This window comes from Pogonomyrmex barbatus, unplaced genomic scaffold (assembly GCF_055798465.1).
Source record: "Pogonomyrmex barbatus isolate J1 unplaced genomic scaffold, ASM5579846v1 scaffold3, whole genome shotgun sequence".
NCBI classification, from domain to species: domain Eukaryota; kingdom Metazoa; phylum Arthropoda; class Insecta; order Hymenoptera; family Formicidae; genus Pogonomyrmex; species Pogonomyrmex barbatus.
This window is the reverse complement of record NW_028297127.1, coordinates 20,048,387-20,063,464: the sequence shown is the minus strand read 5'-3', so window position 1 is coordinate 20,063,464 and position 15,078 is coordinate 20,048,387. Positions and strand designations below refer to the sequence as shown.

The 15,078-nt window shown below is 40.0% G+C and overlaps 2 protein-coding genes across 8 annotated transcripts; one reads left to right on the top strand and one right to left on the bottom strand.

Annotated features, from left to right (window-relative positions):
• Positions 1–2,862: 2,862 nt before the first annotated feature.
• Nup188 (nuclear pore complex protein Nup188) lies at positions 2,863–9,772 on the top strand. Its single transcript, XM_011633759.2, has 6 exons — positions 2,863–3,132; positions 3,334–3,550; positions 3,648–4,115; positions 4,189–4,313; positions 4,413–4,941; positions 5,057–9,772. Exons 1-6 carry the CDS (start codon positions 3,104–3,106, stop codon positions 9,479–9,481), a joined length of 5,793 nt encoding a protein of 1,930 aa, XP_011632061.2. The 5' UTR covers positions 2,863–3,103; the 3' UTR covers positions 9,482–9,772.
• LOC105423846 (mesoderm induction early response protein 1) lies at positions 3,870–14,546 on the bottom strand. Of its 7 annotated transcripts, XR_016140006.1 has the most exons (7): positions 14,413–14,546; positions 13,462–13,597; positions 12,150–13,205; positions 11,583–11,710; positions 10,791–11,377; positions 9,073–9,338; positions 3,870–8,978 (listed from the first exon to the last, which is right to left on the bottom strand). XR_016140006.1 is itself a non-coding variant. In XM_011633767.3 (6 exons), the coding sequence occupies exons 4-6, from the start codon at positions 13,194–13,196 to the stop codon at positions 10,732–10,734; spliced, it is 1,821 nt and encodes a 606-aa protein (XP_011632069.1). In that variant the 5' UTR covers positions 13,197–13,205; positions 13,290–13,370; positions 13,462–13,597; positions 14,413–14,545; the 3' UTR covers positions 9,883–10,731. The 7 variants fall into 7 exon arrangements, 6 of the variants coding, with proteins under 6 accessions (XP_011632069.1, XP_011632062.1, XP_011632063.1 ...); XM_011633767.3 differs by lacking the exons at positions 3,870–8,978; positions 9,073–9,338 and adding an exon at positions 13,290–13,370 and having other exon boundaries at positions 9,883–11,377; positions 14,413–14,545; XM_011633760.3 differs by lacking the exons at positions 3,870–8,978; positions 9,073–9,338 and having other exon boundaries at positions 9,883–11,377.
• Between the last annotated feature and the right edge of the window lie 532 nt (positions 14,547–15,078).

Below are 15,078 nucleotides of genomic sequence, written 5' to 3'. Positions count from 1 at the left end.
CGAACAGCGTCTCCGAAGCGGCGCCCGGCGCCGCGACGCGCGACCCGCGTCGGCGCCCTGACACGCGACCACTGCCGCCTCTTGCCCGCGCGGGCGAACGCTCCCCGCTCGCCAATTCGCCGCATATCCAGTTTATGATTTTTAATTGGTGCCATTGTAAAGTGTTAATTAACGCAATGCTGCGCGGGAATTTATTCGCCCGTTACGCCGACACGCCATTACGCCCGCCGCCGATATCGCCGTTATGTTATAGGCGAGTAACGCGGAAACGACGTTACAACAATAGCCGCCGCGACTAATAACAATCGCAACGAGAGAGCAATTTATATTTTGGATATAAATATTAATCGTTCCTTCTTTTTTTTTTTTTTTTTTTTTTTTTTTTTAAGACCGCGTACTACTCTCACATTCAGTCACATGCGATTACAATTTCAAACGAAGCTGTAACTGGAGACGATAATCTACCTTTTACGCATTCAAACTCGTCGATTTGTGCATATCGCTTGTCGGATTTACAACCCGTGCAAGCGACGTTTCACAGCGACATCAAGCAGAAAATTAATAAAAACAGGTTGAAAAAACATTTACGCTATCACGAATACGATGATGTAAAAATAGTAATAATAATAATAATAATAATAATAATAATAATAATAATAACAAGAATGATAAACACATACATGGCATATTGTGTCATGCGAACGTTACGCGCGCAGCGAACCAGAGGGTTGTCGGCCCCAACGGAGCGGCAAAACACGGCGTAAATTCTCGTTTCGCGGGGTTCTCGCGAGTCTTACACGTCGCCTAACACACCCGCGGCAATATCCCGCGGAACGAGACCGCGGTCGTCAACGTTCTTCTAGCCGAGTCGCGGATTCTAAGTGTGATAAATGCCCGCGACCGAGCTCGGCGGCGGTGGCATTCGCCCTCTTCACCTGGCGCGCTCGCGAACAATTTTTCTCCGGCACGTGTCATGCGCCGTGTAACTCGCGCATTTTCTTAATGCCCGCGGCTCAAAATGGGACGGCTATTGATCACCGAAGACCTATCTCCTTCGAAATAATTCCCGCACCGGACGTACCGCGCGACACGGGAAAATTAATGTCGATGTCGTCAATTAACGACATCAGATGCATCCCAATCAGTCGCCGTTTACGTTGACGTTTTGTCATGCGAGTTTCATTACCCTCCCGAGAATCTAATATCCGGATCCGTGAAATCCTCCAGCCGGGGGAAAACTAATTTCAAGATGGCCGGAGTGTTTATCGTTAAAATATAATGCGGCAGAGGTGGGACGGGCCCTGCGACTATTAATCTTGCCGGCGAATTACGGAAAAAGAAGCAATTTCCTTGTAATTTGATCTGTAATTTGAAAATCGGCACGTAAGGAAATATCAATAATTTCGCTTCGACAGTCCATCTTAAGCTGATAATTCAAAAAAAAAAAAAAAAACTTTTCCTTTAAATGTATAATATATGCATGATAAATAGTATAGCGCGCGTATTTGTAAAAAGTATGTCGCTATTCAATCATTCGAATGTGTTATTCCACGAAGCAATGTAAAGCGAAATTTTCAAGCAGGGTAGAATAATCGTTCTCACGAAGTTTCGCGTTGCCTGAAATGATATATACAGCGTGTTTCTCTCCCTCCCTCAAGTCCCATCCCCCGCGTGTCTCGTAGAATATTAATGGCGTAGGAAGCACACCGCGGGAGAGAAAAAGCGTTCTATCAAGACGAAGGCTAATTCGCTCGTAATATCCTTCAAATCTCTATTCTTATCCACGGAGTAACTTTCTTTCCTATAATGCACTCTTCGAGCCACCGTGACGCTTCGGAAGCATTCATATCAAGCGCGATAATTCGCTATTTATAATAATATCGTTACCGCTCATAATGTAATATTGTTAAGGCTTAATTTTCTGACTTTAATATTCTATCGGAATAAAGAGAGTAAACAATAAAAAGTTAGAAAATCGACAAAAATTGTGCCCTTTTACTCGCCCGTCAAATTTGTTTTTTGCGAATACAGTCGATTTAAAAAAAATATTGTGTAAAAATATTAATATGAAAAAGTGGAAACTTTTGATCAACTCTTGATCAAAAATGACTACTTGCTATTAAAATGACTACGTACTGTTAAATAATAATATGAAACCTATTGTAATTTCTCCATTCTAGGACCTGCGCACAATGGAGGAAATATTAGAAACAGGAATGAGTGTTAAATTTTGGAAATAAAAATTCAGAATAAAAATTAAACATAACATGCAACATAATAGAAAGTAAATATACAAAGATATAGCTAGTCCTAATTTTTATTTCTAAAATTTAACATTTATTCGTATTCCTAATATTTCCTCTAGTACGCAAATATATATATATACTAAGTTACTCTCTACTCTAATTAATAACTTAGAATCATAGCTTTCGCCAGTTTGTCTACAAATTTTGCATATTCACGGTCTTATTTTCTGTCTCGTTAACAAAGAGACAATATGGCGTCATTAAAGACGCGAAATACTTTCAAATAAATGTGCGACTGCATATATCGACTGTATTCGCAAAAAGCAAATTTGACGGGCGAGTAAAAAGTTGCGAATAACTGCGACAATGACCGGACCCACCTTATATGGAGCTTATATGGAGCTAATTATGTCGACTCACGGTCGCGAACACAGACACGAATTTCACAACCGTCGATTGTTACGCGAGGCGCGATGGACTGAATTCAAATTTTGGAAAAACTGTCGCGCAACGGATTCGGAGCCGATTTTTACCCAGTAGCGACATCTTTGTGACTGGAGTCACGTTATTATTTCGTTTCAACCTACTTCAAGCGCTCCGAAGCTTTGATTCCCATTGGTCGTCGATTCATTGGTTGTCACGAAAGAACGTACTGGTTTACCGGTCGCGAAGCGTTCGTCCATGCCCGCGATATTAAAAGTGTGGTTATGTAGCGCACTGCTTAACATTACATTCATTCATTTATGTCAAGCTGTAGATTGTAAAGCAGGAAATATTTTCTTACAAATAGACACAACTTGTCTGTTTATTTGGGCAAAATTTATAAACGATTTTGAATGCGGTGATAATTTTTCAACATGGAAGTGGCTCCAATGGGCAACTTGCCGTAAGTCACATTTGTATTATTCTTATAGTTGTACACTTTAATTTTACAATTAAGGCTCTTACACGGCCTCTTTAAAAATATTTTACACTATTGTTTGATTAAAATGGAATATCTTATTTTAGAAGGAACGAAAATGTTATCCATTTTATTCATTTGTGAGGCAATATAAAAGTAATAATAATTAAGTAATAATAATTTCAGTTGCAGCAAGGATTTATGGTCCATAATATCCGGCACAACGTGTTGTTGTGCCAAAGAGACAGTCGAAGAAGAAATAAAAAATAGCACTGTCTTACTCAAGGAAGGACTTCAGTTTTTTAAGCCATATACAGATGCGTCGTTGCAAAGCATTTCGAAAAGGGATCCACCTCCTCTTCAACAAATGTATGATTTGATTAGCAAACTTGCTCCACTTCTTGTAAGTGTATTGTCATTGTAAATTATTTTATGAAATTTATATTTATTACAATATAATTTTGATGTTCTAATATCTATATATCTTTAACTTCTACCAGAATTTGGACGCCACAATTACTTGGGATCTAGTATGCAATTTTGTATCCTATGAATATAGAAATTGTGCTGAGACTTTTGCATCGCAGCTCTCTGATCTTACCGCCATAAGAGGATTAATTGATGATATTTGGAATTTTTATTACTCTGAAAGAGTGACTTTGATAAAATGCCTTAAACTTATGATTGAATATAAAGATAACAAAAGACATCCTCATCACAAAGAATTTTCCAAATTTTTTAATGAGATTCTAATGGGAAATCTACTTAAATCTATACAAAAACAAATAGAAGCATTAAAATTTGTAAATCCTCCTATACGGTCGCAATTCTGTACAGAGGATCATTTACATAGATTATATAATAGTACCTTGATTGAGATGCGCGAGTTGCTTCATATACTGACTGTGATTGTACATGATGTACATATTCCTAGTTGTGAATTTGTCAAATTTTATGGTAGCATTGCGGTAAGTCTTTTTTATTTGAAACGTTTTCAATATTAAAATAAGAAATTATGCTTAAATAATGAAAACATTTTAGGGCGAACCTAGACGATTAGCCAGTACAAAGAACTATGAAGATAAGGAAGCTATTACTAAAAAACTGGAAGAGATTGAATACAGTCAAGTAGCATTATTACTAGTAACACTGGATGTGAACAAACAGTAAGATAATATAATTATTGTATATGTTTATATGAGATTTATATATTTTAATAATTTATTTATATATGTGTTTATTTGTGTTATTGTTTTTTATTTTAGCACTGGTATGGAAGACTGGATAAATAATGTAAAAAACAATATGCAAGAGATCTTTGAACACAAATGCGTTCGTGAAAGTTCATCACAAGATGGCCCATTACTCCTGTCATGGATGCTAGCAAATTATGCAATTGATCCAGAAAATATGGACACGTTAAATCGCTTCAGACCGTTCGGCATCAAAGCCATACAGCTCGATGTATTTCAGTATCTGCGAGATTTGATGAGTTGTGAAATGTTTCAAGAAGAAACTCATTATGCTGAAGTAGTACGGAACAGCGTTTACAATCTTCTCTCTTTAGTGTGTGAATTTATCGACGAGGATCGGATAAGTGCTTTAAATGGTATTTTTGATGCGATGGCTGCGATAGTCAAGTTTCCAGAATGTGCAGCTAGATTCTGGGACGAACCATACGACGGCATTTATTCGATTTATAAAGTTGCCAAAGAATTATATCCTTACAAGTTTGAACCTTTAACTAACATAGCTATTAGTTTGGCATCGACAACCGTTATGAGTGCCAAAAAGGTAATGTATAATGTCATATATATATATATATATATATATATATATATATATATATATATAATTCATTTCATCAAATATTTACTGTGTTACATAAAATCAATTATTCTCTATTTAGATTGCATCGGAATTGGATAACATGCAGACAGTGACCATAGAAGTTCCTCGCCAAAGAGATTATAATAGGCCATTAAAGCCATACGAAGCAGAATGTATAATTCAAAAGAATTCGTTTACTATATCACACAATTGCGTGTGCGTGAACATTGCCATGTTATCCACTGAGAAGGAAGTAGTTTTATTTCATACGAAAGCAAGTTACTGGGACGCTTTACATCATAAAATAGAACAGTTATTTTCTCAAGCGAGCGGCGGAATTACAAATATCAGCGCGGTCAAGACTGATTTACCGAAAAATGTTCGTCAAGGCTTGAAATTGGTGGAAGCGTTATTGGCTAAAGATATTGATATATCATCGGGTATGGTTGTTCCCACAGAATTAAGTTTTGAAATTATTAATCGATTTTCATACCCGGTATTACCAGCAAATTTGTACAGAATTGTTGCCGTGTGCATCAGTATTTCATCAAAATTGGTTTTGAGATATCCTGAAGATATTCTCACGCGAATGCGATCTGGTATTTATCCAAAATTTAATAATTGGTATCAAAAGCCATTAGATTTCGCAGAAGCGATTTCCTTTGATGGTGGTCTTATCGCGTCATGGCTCTCAGGAATAGAAACCATCGAACATACATATCCTATTCTGCGCGCGTTTCTAGACACATTGTATAACTATTTAATCGCCAAACACAGTAAAGAAGCCATGTATACCATTGAAATACCAGGTATGGTGTTTCTGCTGCAAGCTGTGCTACCCAAGCTGGACTCGTGGTACTTTGAATCTAACGCGGAAAGAATTGAATTATGGCTGAAGAGTATGTTTTGCATTCATCGAGCTCTGGATTCCGCTTTACCTAGAAATGATATTCGTAACGAATTACAGCTCGTCGTAGTATACAGCCTACTCTACTTAGAGCCACGTCACGCGCTGCTGAAATTACTTCGGACGGGTGAACGTACACTGCACAATAAAATGATCGCGGAAACAGATTGGATCAGTGGAAAAGGATTCAAGACTATTAAAAGCGTAGAACTGGCTTTGTCGATAGTTAATCGACTGTTAATGTTTAGGAAGTCTTTGGGTCTAGAATTGGGCGATAGATCGCCCCTTGAAATTGCTTTATATTCCTCCCCGAGAGTGCCCAATGGTCTTCTTATAGTGCCAACTATCGTTAATTATCTGTACGTTTGGTTTAGCCCTTCATTGCAGAAAATGGCTGTAAGACTACTGAAAAAATTCGCGGAGGAATTCTCCATGTCTTTGCTCGTTTGTATGGGAATGGACGGTACTTCTATACGAGAAACCTTTGCATTTCGATTAACTCTACCAACATGCGCGATTGAAGTGAAAGTCGCTATCTTGGAATTGGTTGCTGTATGTTTGGAGAAACAACCTGGCTTAACGGAAGCTCTTTTTAATATAATGCATCAAGCGGAACGCAAAAGAATCTTTCCACGTCCAGCTGATGAATTTCTTACTGAAGGTTGCAGTCAGTTTATAGATTCATATTTAGAACGAATGTACAAGGAAGATGACATCGTGTGCGATAAATTGTACGACAGTACGATGACAGTATTACGCGCCATGTGGTATCACAGAAATGAGATTCTTGTGAATTTCTTTCGGAAACGAGAGAAATTCTGGAGTCACCTATTCGCGCCACTTTTCAAAACTTTAGTACCAGGTGCAAAGGGTTATTCCCAATTGTTGGATGTAATTACGTTAGAATTGTACAAAAGCCCATTACTGGAGAATAATTTCTCGAAAAGTCTAAAAGAGCTTTTAGACAAGTCAAAGGATCATTGGAAAAAATTAGCTATGTACATTCTCGATATTTCCACAAACGGCGAAGATGAAAACGGTAAAGAACGTACAAGACAAGACAGACTCATAGAACCGTTGTATGAAATTAATTTAGAGTCTTGGTATCACTTCATCGTTATGCTCACTGATGATCGAACGGCGAAGAATTATCCAATCAACGTAACTCAAGCGCATCTCTTAACCCAATTGGCTTTAGATTCTCTACTGGAGCGAGTGAAAGAACCCAACGATTCTAGTAGCGGCAAAATTCCGATGTTGTTGGCTTCCTTGTCTCTAAGATGCATCACATCCTGGAAGCAAATGTGTGTTGGCGACTCAAGAATCTTCAAGACCAGGCTGTCGCAGCTCACGCAAGAAATAGCGCAGACTTATCGTGGCTTTGGAAAGGCATTACGGCAGACGATGATCTCGTTATTACTTGGATGCGTGCAACTGGTCAAAAGTACCTTAGCCGAAGATTCGGCGAGTTTGGAGTATCTCCTAGCGCACTCCTGCACGATCGCCATTTGTGAACTAGAGGAATTGAAAGAAGCTGCCCTTCAATTGGAACATCGAAAGCAGCAACTTTCCGTTAATCTCTCCAAAATCGACGAGAAAGTTACACGGAAGAAAGCTGATTGTCATAGCGCCGAGACACTTCGTGGTATACGAGAAAGCCTACCGGCAACATTAGCTATCAGCATGGTGACGCAACTGTTGCGATCGTACGTCGAACGGAATGCAAATTTCAAACATCGTCTAAGAGCTAGTTGCGTGCAGCTTCGTCAGATGATGCCCGAACTAATGATGTGTACCTGTTATACGCTTCAGAAGTATCCGTATCTAAAATTCAGTACGGCAGCTCTGAGTTTATTAGGCGTTATATCGCGTTCGCCCTACTGTCCGTATCCTATCAACGACAACGACATCGCGAAACTCTGGCTCAATCTGATCCCACCAGCAGACATCTCCAACAGTATGCTCGATTCGCTGTACAACGATTCGCCAAATGGTCAGTGGCGTTGCCAGGATTGGTGGCCGTTGTACACATTAGGCTTAGAATTCCTGATAGGTCTGATCAACAGCGAGACGAGCATGATGTTCATTAATCATGTGGTTGTTTTCTTAAACTCTCATGAACACCAATTAATGGTAGTGTCCACATTATTGAGGCACACCGCTGATCTGCTGGCTGCCGATTTGATACAATCATTGGTCGCTCTCATACATACCATAGCTACGGAAACGTACGTTTGGAACGCGATCCAGCCGAATATTCGCGAGACTCTTATCAAGTGCATGTACTTGGCGTACGATAGTACGGTGAACTTGTTGCTCAGGCCGCGGATACTCAAATTCATCATTGATGGTATCAGTGTGGAAAGCGCCGAAGAACTCGAATCCTGTGACAATCGGTTACCCAGCGGCGAGTTGAAGCTACTGGTAAACAAACTGATTGTCATAAATATAACTTGTGCGCTAAGCTTCGTTCATTTCTCACCGAAACTGAACACTCTGGTAGATACGATATATACTCAGGATTACTGGTACACACCGATGGCCGAGATGAACTTTGGGCCTCCGCAGATGAGCATGAGTTCCGGTCCGCAACTCACTTATGGCACGATCATCAGTTCGACGCAGCTGTTCACCCAGGCTCTTCACTCTCGCTCGCAGCCCGTTGTCGCTTCTTCGTTGCCTGCGTCTTCGACAGCCCCACAAGCCGGTCGCGAGGACAAAACAGATTCCGCGAAGAAGGAATGGGAACGGGCCGCGCCAGAGAATCTCCGACGCATGCACACGAGTAAGGATTTACGACGAATCATTCACGCGGCCTCCGGTTCGACCTCCAGAACATCGTCTAACATAGGTGGAGAATTCTTGGGATACGTCAGTGGTCTAGACGTCACCGTGCCGTTGCTCAGCAGTCCTAGACTCGTGCGTCGACCCTACGATCCTTTGATATGCGAGAACACCATACTTTCGAGGGCAACCGCCTTGGCGACTGGTAGGCACGTTACGAAGAGCAGCGGCAGCGGGGTTGCCGGCGCTCCAGGTAACGGTAGTCCGATCATAGCGAGAAATCACAGATTCAGCGATCCGTGGTTCGAATCTATGGATGAGAACAATACACGATTGGCATTAGAAATCAATCTTATCCTGATACTGTCGCAAGCATTGGAAGGAGTGAAGAGTCCCAGACTTGCCTTGCGAGATCGTCAGCTCATTGCACGGGAGACCGCCACCGAACTAGGTGTATTTTTCGATTTTCTAGAACATCGCGGTACTCCTGATATCTGGCAGGTGAAAGGTTCTCTGATAGACGTAGATACAAGGAGTTCCAGGACGATTCAAGATACGAGTGATCCAAGGCAGATGAATTTACCGGCAAGACTCCAGAAGAATAGTACTATTGACAAAACACCGGTATGCTCGCCCGATCACGAAAATTCTTCATTGGAGATGAACGAAACTGAAATGCCAGAGAAAAGACTTGACGAAAGTATCCTCACCACTGGTGTTTTCAAAACGAACGTAAGCAGTGTGCAGTTTTTACCGTTAATGGGAAAATTACTCAAGACAGTTGTCGAATCTTTAGACTCGGCACAATTCTGATAAACTGCATTCTTAAAACATAGTTTTTATATATAGCATGTATAGACCTGAAATGAAATCTGGATCTGGACATTCCAGATACTTGATATGATACAGAAAAAAAACAATAGATAATTTCGATACTTAAATTTTAACTGCACCTCTATATCAAACACCATTTTCTGACGTAATTGTAACTAGATATAATTTGACATAATTAAGCATTCGCGTGTACGTTATTTTGTAAAAAATTTAAAAAATGTTTATAAATGCTAATTGATAATGTAATAAACAAATTAATATTCTTTCCTACATTGTGCATTAAAATGAAATATTATTGAAATATTATAGGTGAAAATAATGAAACGCTTGGATATGGAGGAATGAAGGAAATCTAATAGGAATCTAAAAAATATTCAATGTTTCTAATTTGTCCTGTACTTTTTTATATCAACACTATTTATAAATGATTAAACATAATGTAATGCATATTCAGTAAATTAGAAATATTTTGTGTTTCTTAGTTTCCTAGGAAAACGTGAAAATATAAACTATGATTTTTATACACAGCCCAACTACTCAATGAGGGAAAAGAAATCATTAGGATCGCAATGCATATCCTTTACATTAAAATAATAATGACCATGTTTCTATTGACTTTCATTTTAACTTGATCATACCAACATTTATGAGATCCCACGGACTGAAATCCGCGAAATTCCATACTTTTTACAAATTTATTGCCAATCCGAAGACAAATATGCCTTGGATAAATTGAATAATAATTACTTATTACGCAGTACAATGATTTATCTATGAAAATTTACAATCACGGTATAATACTATTCCACTTTTGTCAAATACTGGCGCTTTCAAACGAGTCTCTTTCAAAATGCATTTTTCTTTCCGTACGGAATATTTATGTTCATAAACATAAAGAAGAAAAATAGAGAAAGTTATAGTGACCTCCACTCGTTTTTACCGCGTTTATCTTTTTATCTTTAATCTTACAATATGTATATATGAATATACTCTAGTCTTTCACGCAAAAGCGTGTCCGTCTGTTTTCCGCACCACTATACAACATCGCGCACTCGCGCTAAGAACGATTAATAATTATATTACGCGCGATACAGTATAAAAATATAATCCTTGATATTAACGAATATTATGCGTTACGATAATAGCGATGGTGCGAGCGCCGAATTAGGCACACCACGTAAAGACATCCGTCGCCTTTCAGGATGAGCACCTGAAGGTCGAGTTAGATGCTAAGGGGGCAGATGAGGTAAAATGTTTTCGGGTGAGGGCGTGTCATGCGAATCATTACTTCTGGACGATGTTACTCGTTGATGATAGAAGTTATTGGAGACAGCGGTAGCGACAGCGGTGACGGCAGGGACGGTGGAACTAGTGGTAACTGTATTCGTTGAGCCGAGACCTGTGACCATCGTTGCGGATGTAGTGGCTGTGGTGGTATTAATCGTTATCGTCGTGATAACGGAAGAGGTAGGTTGACTTCGGGATCCTAGACCACTCCACGTTACGGGATTGACGCAACCCGATTCGGACGAAGGACAGTCTGGATGACGAATCGACGACGAACAATACGTCGGTGTAGTCAAAGGGCTAGAATTGCACATCGACGAAGACACGGTAGTCGCAGCTGATGTTACCAAAGGCGGTGGTGGTGGAGGAGGTGGTGGCGGCGGAGGCGTTGGACCATTAGCATCCGCCAATGGATCAATCGCATTTCCATCCCAAGCATCTGTCGATTTAGACTCGTCATTGTTGGTCACACTAGAGCTCGATCTTTGTCGCTTGGTATCACCGTACAGCAAACAGTGTACGTTCGGCGAACTGCTACGATCTCGCACTCCCTCTTGCTCCTCGAGGAATCGATCCATATAGTCCCTGCTTGCAATTTAATGGTTCTGTCATTCACGTTTGCAATAATTAAATTAAAGAACGTAATTACATTGTAAAGTGTGTTAGTTGATATGTATTAATGTTATTGTCGAATGTTAGTCCAATTTTTTAATGAATGCATATGGTATATCTACTTTAAAAGTTTTTGTGTTTTAATGTAAAATTCAAAAATCGTGATAGAAAAAATACTCACGTGATACCGGGATGTAGAGCATATTTTTTCTTTTCTAATCGCGCTTTGTATGTAAATATGTCATGTCGTTCTGTCTTTTTCCATAAATAATAAAATTGTACTAATTCTCCGACCGATCTCGTTCTCACCTACGAAAGGAATAGAGATTCTTTCATTACTCACTTATACAAAAATAACTCGTAATATAATATGGGGAATTTAACTTATTTCGCTACGAAATTAAATAAAAGACATATAGAAAAGAGAAATATAAATGTTTCAAAATTTCTGGACTCTATAATTCTCAATATCCCCTATTCTCTATCTTCCATATAAATTGCACGATTAAAATCGTATATTTCAACTTCACGTAGACAAAAATACGAGAATAATATAAGAATAATATTCCTATAGTAGGTTTATAATTTGTTATGTCGTACAATAATATTGTTATACAGTAGTGAAGATTAACGATATTATTAATAATACATTAAAATTTTTTAAAATATTATTTTTAAAAAATTAGAATCACTTTAAATGTTTCAAGCATTCAATAGTATAAAATATAAAAATTTGTATGCTGTATACCTTATTTTTCTGTATAAGATGAAAATCTTTTCCATAAGTACGCAATCCAGTTTCAAAATTATGGCATTCTTCTTCTGACCAAAGGCTCACTGCATCCGTGGGAGGAAGTACGTTCATTCGACGCCTTCGCAATGCTTCTTCGAGATTATAACCGCATTGCAAGAGAAGATACAAAGCTTGCTCGTCATCTCTAATGTGAGAGCCAGCCGGCAATGAGCCGCCCTTTACCGCTGGAAGTTGTGCACGTTCTAGAAACTCTTCCGTATCTTCTTCAGATATATGGCTGGGATTCCACAACATCTTATCTTCGTTTTCGTATGGCAATGCATCGTCATAACGACACAAGCCTTCCGGTATCGCTGCTTGATAATCAGTACCGACCATGATCGTTTTCTTCCATTCCTCCTCGTCCGGACTATAATCACAGTCGTCTTCTTCTTCTTCACTCTGCGGCCTCGAAACACTTCGTAACAATCTCGAACTGCCACTGCTTATTCCCGCACTGACTATCCTATCTTCCGGACCATCGATTGCGCCACTGGTACTATTCTCTTCGATAGCGCTATCAGTAGCACTGGCTCCCCCTAAATTTACTATATCACCACACGCAACAGCATTAGCACTTCCCGTTGTAGGTGACGCTCTAGTTTTTTTCCCACTTCCACTTCGACTGCCCGTTATCGAACATTCCTCCGCTTCGGCATCTTCATCGTCATCCTCGTCATCGTCAATTCTACGTTTCCTATCTCGGCCAACTCCAACACCGCTATTGCCTTTTGTTGTTGATCCCGACAACGACGATGTCTTATCCTTCCCCTTTACCAGCATTTCTGTATAAAATTGCTTTAGGTCTGGTTCATTACTGGTTGCATCAGCCTCGTCGTCATCATCATCGTCGTCCGCGTCGTTGTCACCTTTGTCCGAGTAACGCTCCTCGGTCTCAGGATCGCCACTTCCAGAGGGCAGCAACATGTGATCGGAACTGTTCGAATTCTCCGTCGAAGGATCACCGTATCCGTACATGGCAAGTAGATCTTTCAGTGGCATATCACCTTCCTTGCTCAAAGAGACAGAAATAGATCATTATTACATCGAGCGTACTTTACGGACTAAACATGGAATCTCACTACAAGAACGCACTTTGAGTCCAAAGTGTTGCGGAAACTTATCATAATTGTAATTATTTATGGGCTCGACTTTTTCATTTTCTCAGGCTTGATCCTAGAATAGTTGGGATCAGAACTTTGTTACAAAGTGACAGATGCGTATACATATGTGCAAAGTGCCATTATCAGATATCGCGGGACTATACCTTTTGCAAATTGGACAACTCGTTGTGAGAATCCTCGCTACCTTCTAAAGCTTCTTCCTCGTCCAATGTTCGTTCGTCATCAAAATCATTTACCATCATTTCTGTCGCAGAACCCATATCATAATCTCGATCTGCCCTGTAAAGAGAACGTAATGTTACATGTAATTACCATCACAAGTGTATCCCTCACACAATGTTACACCTAGGTCTCCCTCGGTACACGTGACAAGCTACAAGGGTCCCTACGGTTAGTCGCTACGTAAGTGGATGCGCACTTACATGATTCTACAATCCCTATTCACCGAGATGGGAACATAACACACAAATGGTATATACACACATCAATGGATAGACGCAGCACCGGAATGTATCACCACGATTGTACAACAACTACGCTTCCCCCAGCAGTCTGCGTTGTAACGTTGTAATTCCTTCGGCACGGAGACAGGAGTCGGCGGTGGGTTTGGCTTAGCGTTCGACTTGAATGTTCGACAACGCAGGCGGGATAAAGACAGGACAACATCAGACAGGATTCTACATTCGGAATGCCGCGGGTGTCTAACCTCAACCCTTGACAACATTCGTGGCATTCGGCTGTGGCCACGGTACTCCACGACACCGGCGTGATATGCGTCACAGTTTCATCACAGCGGAAAATGATATTTCACGCAAACGTCACCGGATGCACAAAGACGCCGCGTCGTCTCGTCGATTAATCCCGCTTGCGGGCTATCGTGCGAGACTATCGCAAGTCCTTCCCTATCCGTCTTCGTTCGCGGGCGACAACAAACAAACACATGGACTCGACTCGGATATACGAGGTGTCAGAGACACGTAAGGCACAACATTTCATCGAGCGGGAAACCGAAACGTGCGACTCGCAACGCCGTGACGTATGCCGAATGCGAGGATCGCGAGTTACTGCGGGCGAATCAACCGAAAGACGCATACTCCATTATTTGTATTCGTCGCACTCCCATCGAGATCCGTGTGTTCGGAAAATGGACGCGACGCGCGACAGACGAGAGCGTCGTTACGTCTCGGAACACCTCGGAATATCTTCGGGTTCTCGCTCGTTCCCGCTCGTTCGCACTCACGAAGGAGAGGAACGGAGCGTTCCTCGCGTGCGTAATTCTAGAACGCAATGCGATTGGTCCGTGAACGATTAGATGGAGACATATCGGGAAACACATTCGTGAACACAGAATTTAGATGAAAACTTCGAGAATTCCTTCATTGAACTCGAATTAGATACATATACATTTCGAATAAAGATCATCTAATAAGAGTCACGACACAAAACAGCTATTTTTGATCGATCTGTCATTTTTTAACAATTCCCGTCTATATTCAAATATCTATATTTTATTTTTTAATCTAAAGGATACAATTAGGAAATTATTAAAAAAAATAATAATATTTTTAATATTACATATTTTTTTAAATGTCAAATTACGAATCGTTGAATTAATTACCAATTAAGTCAATCGGAATTTAATTAGTAAGATATTATCTTTTACTTAGGATATAGATTTATTTGACTTATTGATAATGATAACTAATGACACTAATTTCAATAATATTGCTGTATAAAATATCGTAAACGCTCATTGTTTG